Source organism: Magallana gigas, chromosome 10, assembly GCF_963853765.1.
Source record: "Magallana gigas chromosome 10, xbMagGiga1.1, whole genome shotgun sequence".
NCBI lineage: Eukaryota > Metazoa > Mollusca > Bivalvia > Ostreida > Ostreidae > Magallana > Magallana gigas.
Window position 1 is genome coordinate 10,212,441 of NC_088862.1, and position 12,771 is coordinate 10,225,211.

The 12,771-nt window shown below is 31.4% G+C and overlaps 1 protein-coding gene, 1 long non-coding RNA gene and 1 other non-coding gene across 3 annotated transcripts in view; 2 read left to right on the forward strand and 1 right to left on the reverse strand.

The window, feature by feature from the left end:
* The window catches only part of LOC136272139 (uncharacterized), an 87,682-nt gene that overhangs the window by 47,159 nt on the left and 27,752 nt on the right, over positions 1-12,771 (forward strand). The gene's annotated exons all lie outside the window — the stretch shown is intronic.
* Positions 4,577-7,430, forward strand: LOC136272481 (uncharacterized). Its single transcript, XM_066074113.1, has 4 exons — positions 4,577-4,629; positions 4,844-4,885; positions 5,639-5,725; positions 6,642-7,430. Exons 3-4 carry the CDS (start codon positions 5,668-5,670, stop codon positions 6,917-6,919), a joined length of 336 nt encoding a protein of 111 aa, XP_065930185.1. The 5' UTR covers positions 4,577-4,629; positions 4,844-4,885; positions 5,639-5,667; the 3' UTR covers positions 6,920-7,430.
* Trnak-uuu (transfer RNA lysine (anticodon UUU)) lies at positions 12,388-12,458 on the reverse strand. The gene has a single exon. It is a non-coding gene; the product is annotated as a tRNA-Lys (tRNA).

The window sequence follows — 12,771 nt, forward strand, 5'->3', positions numbered from 1 at the left end:
TCAAGCAAATACATTGTATACAGTATGTATCTTATCATAGAACAGAATCTGCATATGAAAGAAAGTCAACCATTTTATTAATTCAAGATACCTTTTCATTTGTCAAGTAGAGTTGCCGTGCATGTCATTGTCAGTGCTTTTCTGTGTTTTGAAGCCTCTTTTCCTATATATGTGATTTTTTATACTAGAATTAATGAACTACGTACACGTCGATTATTTTTTTTCCCTAGCGTTATATGCAATCCAATTGCATCATATAAAGATATAAAATGCAGAAAGAAAATTGTCCCTTCAATGATCTAACTTTAACAACACCACTTTATGTCGATATTACCTACTTCTAACAAAAAATGAGTTTGTAGTAAAAATATACTAATTCATTTTTAGTTCAAGCACTTGTTGTTTCGAATAGTTGGTAAATGATAAAAGAATGTGTACATATCCCTTTTCATAACGGTCAATTTAAAGTCTTGTTTTGACTGTCAAATACAAAATCCTAAGATGCATTCACTGTTTTGAATCAGATTTAAAACTTTTTATTTTCTGTTTAAATACTTTTCAATACATCGGGCAGAATGTTACTACACTTCTCAGTGCATTATCGCATGATAACTATAAATAGCTTATATTCCTTCATATAAAACAAGATAGTACAACAATGCCCCGCGGTTTTTTGTAAATGATAAACATACCAAGTAAATGCACAACATCTCAGTTTAATAACGGTCAATTTAAAGTCTTGTTTTGACTGTCAAATACAAAATCGTAAGATTCATTCACTGTTTTGAATCAGATTAAAAACTTTTTATTTTCTGTTTAAATACTTTTTAATACATCGGGCAGAATGTTACTACACTTCTCAGTGCATTATCGCATGATAACTATAAATAGCTTATATTCCTTCATATAAAACAAGATAGTACAACAATGCCCCGCGGTTTTTAGTAAATGATAAACATACCAAGTAAATGCACAACATCTCAGTTTATAAAAACAACTGCTAGAATATGACTTTCTTAACGTGTTTGATTTTACGACATTGCGGAAACCCTCATTCTATTCTTAGTAGTTCCGTCTCACAGGAGTGATTTTGGGCGCAGTATAATAGTTTTGCATGTGTTATTTTGGTCTTTGCGACGTTCGTTACAAGATTGTAAGCAGTTGATAGTATCCCTTCCTGCCCGCCATATACACTGTACTGCATAATTTACATGTTTTTCTATATGTTATGTGACTATGTTGTACATGCATATACGTTTTGTATCGTTACATGCATGAATGTAATTTTATTAAATGTAATCTTGTAACGAACGCATCTAACCAATTGAAATTCATTGTTTGTGTTTTAAATTAGACAAGAAAAGATTTATTTTTGGAGGAGTAAAACGTGGTAGAAAATAACCTATATTCTCCTCCATTTAATACTTATTCGTGCGGTTCTCATAAAAACATTCCTAATCTTTATACAGTTTGCACGGAAAACGGCATGTTGCATCAAAGCAACACATAACACATGGCAGGATTCTAGCAGCATTTTTGTAGTTAAGCATTGATCAAACTATAAATATTGATACGTTCTGTGATATTGTGACGTTCAAAATATATAGGGTAGTGTTTTATATCGTCAACAAAAACAGAGGAAATCCTGGTCAAGAAAACATATATAGTTACGTACCTTTCAGCGAATTTTTCATTTGTTCAAGTATTCACGTGTTTAAATCTCAACAAATCACACCAAACTACTTTATAAGAGTTCTCAAATTTCTTATACTTTGAATCTGTTTACAATGCTTTACAATTAATTTTAGGTGACATTCAACTTACAGTCATGATGTCATCAACGTGTAAATCTACGTAATACAGTATAATTTAAAAAAAAAGTATCTGGTCTATGTTTCTTTTCTAAATATTTAAATATGTACATAATAACTAAAATTTGTTATTTCGCAAAATTACATGTAACATTTTACATTTGATTCCATTTGCTTCCTCAACATCCCTGCGGAGAATTTTAAGTTTAAAAACATTCCCAATCTTACTTTTCTTATATGAATATTGTTTTCAGCTATGAAGATCTATTAAAGATATTGTTTTATTTTATTTGTTGTTACATGTACAAACTTTTTCAATGGTTTAAGGAAGAATTAAGCTGATTTCTGTTTTAATTTAATTTTTGAGAGCTTGAGATATTTGCTTCATTTAATGGTTCATTGTAGCTTTCATGTGGTTTTGTTTTCAATAATGTGGCAGAACATGCAGTATCGATTTTGTTCACACAGGCACAATACCCTAACTGCTTGTCAGGATAACAAGTTCCTGGTACAACATATTACTTATTAACACAAATTGTTGAGCACAATAAGATTAAAATAAAAAAAAGTGAAAACCTTCATACTTACCCTTGAAATATGAATATTTCAAAAGAAAACTGCAACATAGAGCAGAACATTTTGTTTATCTAATAACATGTGGTGTACGAAGCCCTGATAGTCACAAAAGATACATGATTTTATATTGAGAATGGAATATTCAGAAATTCTGATTTATAGTGCAGCAAACCAGTATAAGAGTCATATATATACAATGTACATTATCAGGGATTTTGAACAATTTTTTTCGGCTTGCAAATAATTTATTTTTTCCCGATATATGTCCGTCAATCACCTGTGTTAGAATTACTGCACTTCTTTCTGAACCAAATTTGTAAATCGATTTTGATTAACCTGATGCACATATACTTACTTTCCAATGAGAAGTAGCAAATCGTTAAAATTGTAAAAATAGAAGAGTAACAACATTCTGAACAAGTGATTAAAAGAGTGAAACATGCGCAAAGAAGTTTGTAGCCCAAAATAAAAATTATTTTACAGAAAATCGCCATGGAAGAAAGATTATTTTTTAACTGATACCTAAAAGGAAAATAAAACACACACATTATGCTTGAAGACAACATTGATATATTTTGAGTCTTCTCATGTAATTTTAAGCGGAAAAGTGCATTAAATTATTTAAAAAGTTTGAACAACACAATAAAGAAATGAAAAAAAATTAACGTGAAATCCCTATGATCAATTTCTGTGATTATACTAGTTTCATTACAGGATTTTAATATTGATTTTCATCTGATCCCTGCCATATTTAAACGTCAAGCTGCTGGGAATGACTATAGTCCGCAAAGACAGCAATGATTCACCAGGACAAACTGCTCTGGATATGGACAATTATTCTCCTAGGATTCTGTACTACTGTTTCAATAACAAGTAAGGTGTTTTGTTTATTTAAACTTACTGTAATAAGCTATTTCATCAATCATGAACTATTTCAACATGCAAAAAAAAAAACAACTTTTTTTTTAAAGGTTTATTGAATTGTGAAGATAAACGGTTTTACGGTTACTGCGACAGAACAGAATTGTCCTATTGCTATAAAAACATATTGTTTAATACTACCATTGAAGCGTTGAAGGAAAAAGAACAAATTATTCCATCCTTTTCGGATATTTGCAATTGTAAAGGTAAGTATACGTTATTCGGTATTCTACAATTGTTAACATCAACGCAAAAAGGGCAAATATCTGTTTGAAGTTAATAACACAAATTCCAATTTAAATCAGAGCAACATAAAAGTGCGACAACCCTAGAAAGAAACACACAAAATTTGCATTTGAAACTTACAAAAAAAATTACATTTTTGTAGCCGCATAAAAATACTGATTATTAGTCCCCTACCGGTTTTCACCGGAGGGGACTTTAGCTTTCCTCTGCGTCCGTCAGTCCGTATGTCCGTCTGTCTGTCTGTCCGTACAACTGTTCGTCTGTCTGTCTGTCCCACTTCAGTTTTCCACATTTTTTTCTTAATGCGTTTGAGGAATAATATGAAATTTGCTGAACAGCTTCAAAATGTCAAACTACAAATCAAGTTTACACTTTCGTAGCGGCTGGTTGTCATATTTTCGAGAAAATTGATTTTTTTATATTCCAATTTTTTAATGTTCGGGTTCGATTTTCTGCATAACAGTGCATTGTTTTCACAATTTCCACAAACCGGAAGGGGACGTGTATTGCTTATGCAATACTCCCAGAATGCTTGTTATTATTATAATTAATATTATTACTATTATTATTATTATCATTATTAGCTCATCTAAGCTTTAAGCTCAAGTGAGCTATTCTGATCACATTTTGTCCGTCGTCCGTCTGTCCATCCGTCCGTCTGTAAACTTTTTACATTTTGAACCTCTGCTCTAAAACCGCTTGGGCAATTTCAACCAAATTTGGCACAAAGCATTTTTATGGGAAAGTTAATGTAATTGCATATATTAAAGACTGATCTTAATTCAAAGCGGAAAAAACCTCGAAACTGTAGAAAAAAGGGGGTGCATTTTTAAAAACCAGCTTTTGAACTTTGTCATTTTTTGACAAAATATTGCATACAGTCTACTCTATGTTGCACGCAGACGGAAGACCTTTCGTTGCTCGCAACGAGCGTCTAGTTATTATTATCATCATTACAATTTTACAATCATACATTGACAAAATTCAATTAATGTTCACCGTATCTTATTGCTCTTAACAGATTTGAGTGATGATACTCAGGCTGTTAATTGTCGAAACGACTGGCTTTATGACGGTAAGTAGAGACTTATCAAAATAAATTGACCAGCATATTAATGCCTCAAGAATTCAATTGTGTCTATTTTTATTTTTTTTTGAAGGAAGCATTTACGCCATATTGAAAGTTTTAAAAATCATTTCTTCGATACAAAGGTTTTCATTACGCATTAGGAAACGGAACTCAAACCAATGCTTTATCATAACGATGCATTTTCTCGATTTTATTACAGCAATCATCCAGGTTCTTCATGCAATTACACTTGGAACGGCAGGTGAGATTTTGGTTCGTATATCTAAACAGGTGCAATTGCCTCGTCGTTAATGTATTTTAAACCAAACGTTCAATGTGAAACCAGAAAGCATGAAAACAAAAGAGTGCACGTAGTAGTACAATAACTGTATGTGAACGAGGTAATATCATTAGGCATCATTTTAATGATGACTTTTGATTATGCCATTAGGTTTAATGGATTACTGAGATTGTGCGTTCAAAATTTTCTGTTTCCTCTTTGTATCCGTCTGATAAAAATTTGACAACAAAAGTTGAATTTTACGTGTTGTCCCGTTACTGTTGGATTTGAGGCTTTTGATTTTTCTTGATAGCGAGGGTCACCCGTTTCCCTTGAGCAAACTGCAATCAATTCTGCAATGAGTTATTTAATATTGCTTTTACTACTTTGTCATTTAAAGTTCCTTTGCCGTTAAAATGCAGTCGTTGGAGGATTCTTCCGAAGATCTGCCATTCTTTATGATGATAAAAAGAATGGGAAGATCCTTTCATACAAGTTATGCCTACTGTAAAATACGGTTTTAGCGAACACGCTTATAATAAATTACAGCGAAGTGATTATCATTCCCTTTAACTTAACTACATATTATAAACTTGACGGATATAACAGAACACTTATAGCAATGAAAAATCTCCGTTGCCTGGCTTCTTATAAGCGTGTTTTACTGTACTTTTAACAATGCGTAGTAGCATTTATTATCAGTCTTCCAGTTATAAATTTCATTGTTTACGATAGATAATGAAAGACCGGAGGAAGAAACTCACATGACCACATCCACAACACCTAACAATGAAAACACCAGTCATCAACAAGGGACAATTGGTAATTATATAATTTTGTTATTTACTGTATAATTAAATGCAAAACAAGACTTCAGATTATTAAAATTATTCCTAAGTTATTGGAAATAAAGTTTTTCCAAAACGTTTTGATGTTTAAAATCCGATCTTATTGTAACCGTGTTTGGTCAATATAAATTCAAACGGAATATGTAAATTCAAAATGAAGTGAACAAATTAAGACGTTTGTGTTTAACGTGTTATGTTGTGTTCAGAAACAGACACATTTATATTACCATAGTTAAAATTACAGTCATACCGTTTATCCGTTAATTTTCGCGATGATCTAATTTTCGCTCTTCCGCGATGCATTTTAAATTGCAAATTATGGAATACACAGAAATGATATTCTGCATTATTTTCTATAAGGAACTTTTTAAATCGCAAAAAATGACTGGTGCAATATTAATATAAAAATGTTAGACATTTTCCCCATTTTCGCTAATTTTGTGACACGACCAAAAACCAGGATATACGGTAAGAAAAAAAAATGGATATGTTTGACCCTAGAACTGGTGACCCGACACTTAATTAAGCTTATATACTAGTAATCCATTTCAGGTGAACTGTGATTTAAGTTGTTTGATGTCCTTAAAATGATATTTTAGAAGCGCTGTTACTCACTCAAATGCAATCAGTTCCACCATTTGTTTATCATAAGAAACATGTTTCTTAAAACAGTGAATACCTTACATAGACTTAAATAACAACTACTAGTTGACAATTGAATTTGTATAAAGAGAATTAGAATTATCGGTATATATCATGACAGTTTATTGTTAATGACTGCCAATCGTACGTTTTCATCATGTTCCTGGAATTACAGTTCGTATTTAAATAAAAGAATGTTATTTATGCATAAAAAAGAAATAATAATATGGGGTTTTTTTATTACAAAGCCATGTGTCCTTGCAGTTGTGACTATTTCGACAAAATCGAATACTGGAGTCAAGAAGCTAACCAAATCAAACAGTATAACGAATTGAGTCAGCAACTTGCCCAAATCAAGAACATATTGAAGATAGAAACCAAAAATCTGACAGCTTATCTTAATACAAAGAAAAGCGTTGGCGATAAGCGTCCGTCAGCCCGTGCCACAGGGTACGTGGGTGGTGTCGTACTGGGTCTCACACTTTGTTGCCTGGTTCTCCTGGACATCCTCAAGTGTTCCCACTAAAGGTTAATAATCAAAAACATATTAAGGCACTTTCACAGGATCCAAAGCCATATTTTGAACAAAAAAAGTCATAGAAGTTCAATTGCGTGTCAACAATTTGGACGTAAATATCTTCAAATTTTGAATACAGATTGATACTACAAGTAACTATATAGGCCTATGCTTAGACTCATAGGCCATTAATGACATTATTGACAAAACAGAGAAATGACGTCACAAACATATGATGCTATTTCATAACGTCGTCCGGAAAGTTGACAGCATAAAGCGCGTTATTTTCACAACGTGTATTAATTTTTACTTGATTGTTCTAAATTCAAAGTTATTTTCTCCATGATGGGTTAGTTTTGGAGATTGTTAACGCTATTTGTGCAATTTGGTTAACTTTTTAAGCCTTCTCCACTAATTCATTTTAATGTCTATTTATTTTAAATTTGTTCTAAATATGCTTATTTAGTATTGGCTATGTTGTAAAAATATTTTGTTATTAAATTTTATGTACGTGTTGCGTGCTTCTTTATTTCACATCATATCGTTATTCATGAACAATAGGGGCTTATTCAGAAAATCTGAATCTGCTTGATTTCAGGAAAGGAAAATTGGGACCTGGCAAATATCATCATTCTTTAACAAAGACTGTTTATGTTAACATTTTCAACAATTCAAATTCATTTGAATAAACCTAAGGGTATTTTTCACACACTATACAGTCAATTACGTTTTAAAATACATGATTTGATGGATAATTGACCAATTCAAATGTTTACAATTTGCTTCCATTCTAAAGTTAAGGGCAACAATCCCTTGATTTTGGCAGAGTGTATACATGGGATTATAGACCGTAGCTTCAATATTTGTTTGCGTTTTATAGACTTCAAAGCAGTCACTGTCCAGTATACGTAACTATAGTCTGAAGATTTATGACCCTGATGGTCTAGTAATCCTTAAGTTCAAAAAATTGTCGGTTCATTGATTTAATGGTTTATATATTCAAAATAAATTCAAAATAGTGCAAGTTTTTGAAATTCTGAACAGCATTAAAATATAATGACTATAGTCTGAATCAAGTTATCGTTTCCGTCACATTTGGACGATATTTAATAATAATACACATACCTGTGAAAGAAAAAGCAATTGAGTTCGTTGACAAGGAAAATATCATTGACACATTATCATTCTTCACTCTAAAAAACAGATTTCTTATGGAGATTTATAATGAGGAATGTTTACATGTAAATCTTTTCTCCATTCGGAAGTCACCTGTAATACCTTGCAACTTTTTTCAACGTTATTATCCGGGTGCTTTCATAATTTTTGCAATACAAAATTTTGTTTGAAGTCAAACCGTAAAGTCGATGTTATATTCGAATGCCGCAGTCAACAATCAAGCTTCATTATTATGAAGGGAATGACACATTCTCAAAAACCAGGTAAAATGGTCAACTAATGAATTTATTTTAAGCTAAATCGCATCTTGCAGTATATAGGGTGTGTATTTTTTAAAATTAAAATTCTGATTTTTTTTTATTGCTGTCATCTGCATCATTTGTGATTAATTTTAATTAATTTACATGGACTGGTATACATGTATCTAAAAGTAATAACATTCTGTTGCAAAAACACATATTTAATTTTATTAAAGTTCAGGGAATTCTTAAATAGCCCTGTAATCATTTTAATTAATATACACGGAATATTACATTATCAAATGAATATTTCATACAGGAAAGAAAAATATGTGTTTTACTTGAACTTCGGAGAATTTTTATATTGCCATTCTAGGCACCATTAATGATTGATTTACACCGACTGCTGCGCTATGAAACAAATATTATGTATACATTAAAAACATTTTATGTTTTATTTTTATTTCAGAAAATTCCCTCATTGTAACTTCTGGCACCGATTTACCGATTTAAGTTGATTTACATCAAATGGTACATGTACTTTATGAAATATTTTATCATAAATCATTTTGTGTTTCGACGTTACTTGCACATAACACGAGGTCCCATTTTTTTCTAGTTGAAATACAATGTAGCTTCGCTAAACGGAGAAAACTCAAATTAAAACTGGTGTAAAGCCTTACAGTTTCAGATATGATAGGTTTGATATGTGTTTGATCAAGTTCTGTAAAAGTCTCAAACATATGCAAAATTGCCATACACATATGTTCACATTGAGGATTTTGAGAAGAAAAAAAAACTTCTCCGACTTGCAAAAATGTGTTTTTTTCCGATAATTGTTCCTAACGGTCCTGTTCTGTAATAGAATTACTGTACTTCCTTCTGAACCAAATTTGTAAATCGATCTTGATTAACATGATGCACTTATACTTACATTCGAATGAGGAGAAACAAATCGTTAAAATTGTAGAAATAGAAGAGTGACAACATGTTGACAATCAGAGAGTGAAACATGCGCAAAGAAGTTTTTAGCCCAAAATAAAAATTATTTAACAGACAACCGCCACAGAAGAAAGTTTTTTTTAAAACTGATAACTAAAAGGAAAGCAAAACACAAAAGACTCATGCTTGCAGACAACATTGGCATCTTTTGAGTTTTTTCAAGTAAATTTTAAACGGAATATTAATGTTCTTATTTAAAGCTTGAACAACATAATAAAGCAATGGAAAAATAAACGAGTAATCCGTATGATCAATTTCTGTGGGTATACCAGTGTTATTTCAGGATCTTAATATTGATTTTCATCGGATGCATGCCACATTATGTAGTCGAACTGTAGGGAATGACACAAGCTCGCAAAAACAGCCATGAATCACCAGTGCAAACTGCTCTGGATATGGACAATTGTTCTCATAAGATTCTGTACTACTGTTTCCAAAACAAGTAAGGTGTTTTGTTAATTTAAACTTAAAGTGGTAAATTATATCAAGCTATTTTACAATGATAAACAATTTTAATATGCAAAAAAAATAATGAAAAATAACATAACACTTCATTTTTTCAAGATTTTCCAAATCGTTTTGGTGTTTAAAACCCGACCTTATTGAAACCATGTTTGGTCAATATAAATTCAAATGGAAAATGTAAATTTAAAATGAAGTAGAAAATTAAGACTCTTGTATTTAACGTATTGTGTTTTGTTCAGAAACAGACGAATATATTTTTACCATAGTTTAAATTACAGTAATACTAGAAAAACAAAACAAAACCATGGATATGATTAAAGCTAGGAATGGTGATACGACACTTTAGTGAGCTTATATACTAGTAATCCATATCAGGTGAACTAAGATAAAAGCTGTTTTATGTCCTTAAAATGATATTTTAGAGGAGCTGTTACTCATCCAAATGCAATCATTTCTGCCATTTGTTTATCATACGAAACATTTTACTTAAAACAGTAACTGCCTTTCATAAACTTAAATAAAAGGAATACTACTTGGCAATTGCATTCGTATAAAGACAATTAATTACCTGTATATATCATGACAGTTTATTGTTATTGAATGCCTATCGTACATTTTCATCGTGCCCCTGGAAATACAGTTGGTACTTATATATAGCACTACTATTCATGCATAAAAAGAATTAATAATATGTTTCTTTATTACACAGCCATGTGTCCTTGCAGTTGTGAATATTTCGACAAAATCGAATACTGGAGTCAAGAGGCTAACCAAATCAAACAGTATAACGAATTGAGTCAGCAACTTGCCCAAATCAAGAACATGTTGAAGATGGAAACCAAAAATCTGACAGCTTATCTTAATACAAAGAAAAGCCTTAGTGATAAGCGTCCGTCAGCGCGTGCCACAGGGTACGTGGGTGGTGTCATACTGGGTATCATACTTTGTTGCCTGGTTCTCCTGGACATCCTAAGGTGTTCTTATTAAAAGCTAATAATCAAAAACATATTAAGGCATTTTGAAAAGAGGAAATCCATATTGTGAAAAAAAAGTCACAGAAGTGTTAAGAGGGTGTCAACATTTTGGACGTAAATATCTTGAAATTTTTATGTGATGATGATACCAGTAACAATATATACTTAAGACCATAGGAAAGGGTGTTATGACATTATTGACACATTGTTTTCCATGGTTAGTTAGTTTGATAGATTGATGTTGCCATTTTTACAATTAGGTTAGCTTTTAAAGCTGTATCGACAAATTCATATTGATTTTTCTTTCATTTTTTTTTATTTTAGATATATCGAAATATGCTTGTTAAGTATTGGCTATGTTGTAAAAATATTTTATTATTAAATTTAATGTACGTGTTGCGTGCTTCTTTCTTTTACATTATTTCGTTATTCATGAACACTAGGGGTTGAATTATTAAGTTATCTAAAATTACTTGAATTCAGGAATGGATATTCGATTTATTGTTGATTTTAATGTTTTCAGCAATTAAAATTGATTTGTATAAACCTAAAGGTAATTTGCACACACTATACAGTTGCTTACGTTTTAAAAGACATGATTTGATTGATAATTGACCAATACAAATGTTTACAATTTGCTTCCATTTTAAAGATAACAGCAATAATCCCTTTATTTTGGCAGAGTGTATACACGCTGCAATAAACCGTAACTTCAATATATTTTTTGCGTTTTTATAAATAGACTTTGAGGCAGTGACTGTCCAGTAAACGTAACTGTTAATGATAATGATGGTACAGTAATCCTTAAGTTCAAAAGATTGTCAGTTCATTGGTTTGACGGTTTATATTTATAAATTTAAAATAAACTCAAATAGTGCAAGTATCCGAAGTTTTGAACAGCACTTGATATTGACTATAGTTTGTAACAAATTATCGTTTTTGTCACTTTTGGACGATTTTTGATTACAATAGGAACACCTGTGAAAGAAAACAATTGAGTTTGATTAAAATGAATATATTATTGACACATTTTCATTCTTCACTCTAAAAATTTCACAGGAACAAAAACAGATTTCTTGTGGAGATTTTAAATGGGAAATGTTTACATGTAAATATTTTCTCCATTCACAATAGGAACACCTGTGAAAGAAAACAATTGAGTTTGATTAAAATGAAAATATTATTGACACATTTTCATTCTTCACTCTAAAAATTTCACAGGAACAAAAACAGATTTCTTGTGGAGATTTTAAATGGGGAATGTTTACATGTAAATATTTTCTCCATTCGGAAGTCACGTGGAATACCTCGCAACATTTTTCAACGTTATTATCCGGGTACATTTGCAGTACAAAATATTGACTTTGTTTGAATTCAAACTGTAAAGTCGATGTTATATTTAAATACAGCAGCGAAGAATGATATTTTTTAATTGCTTTAATATCAAGCTTCATTATTAGGTGAAGAATAACAAATTAATTCTTAAGAAAACATGTGTCACAGGGTCGTAAAGAAATATCGATCGAAGACTTGGATTCTTGCTTATATATGCTTTTATACGATATAAGAAAAGAAACCAGGTCTTTGATCGTTATTTCTTTACGACCCTGAGACAATGGCACCCAACGTGGGGCTCGAACCCACGACCCCGAGATTAAAAGTCTCGTGCTCTACCGACTGAGGTACTCCTGGAAAAATTCTGCAAAACTTGTTTCTATAGAGAGTTATCAACCATTAGATCTTGTATGTATGGATTATTTATCACTGGAAAAAAGTAAGGGTGGTTTTGAAAACATCCTGGTCATAACAGGTCACTTTCCTCGTTACTCACAAGCTTTTTTTTCCAGAAACCAAACAGCGAAAACCACTGCAAAGACTTTGTTTGAAAATGTTATAGCTCATTATGGCTTTCCAAACAGGTTGCATAGTGACAGAGGTAGAAATTTTATTAGCAATGTTATTAAGGAGCTGTGCAGACTAGCAGGAGTGCAGCAATCACGAACGA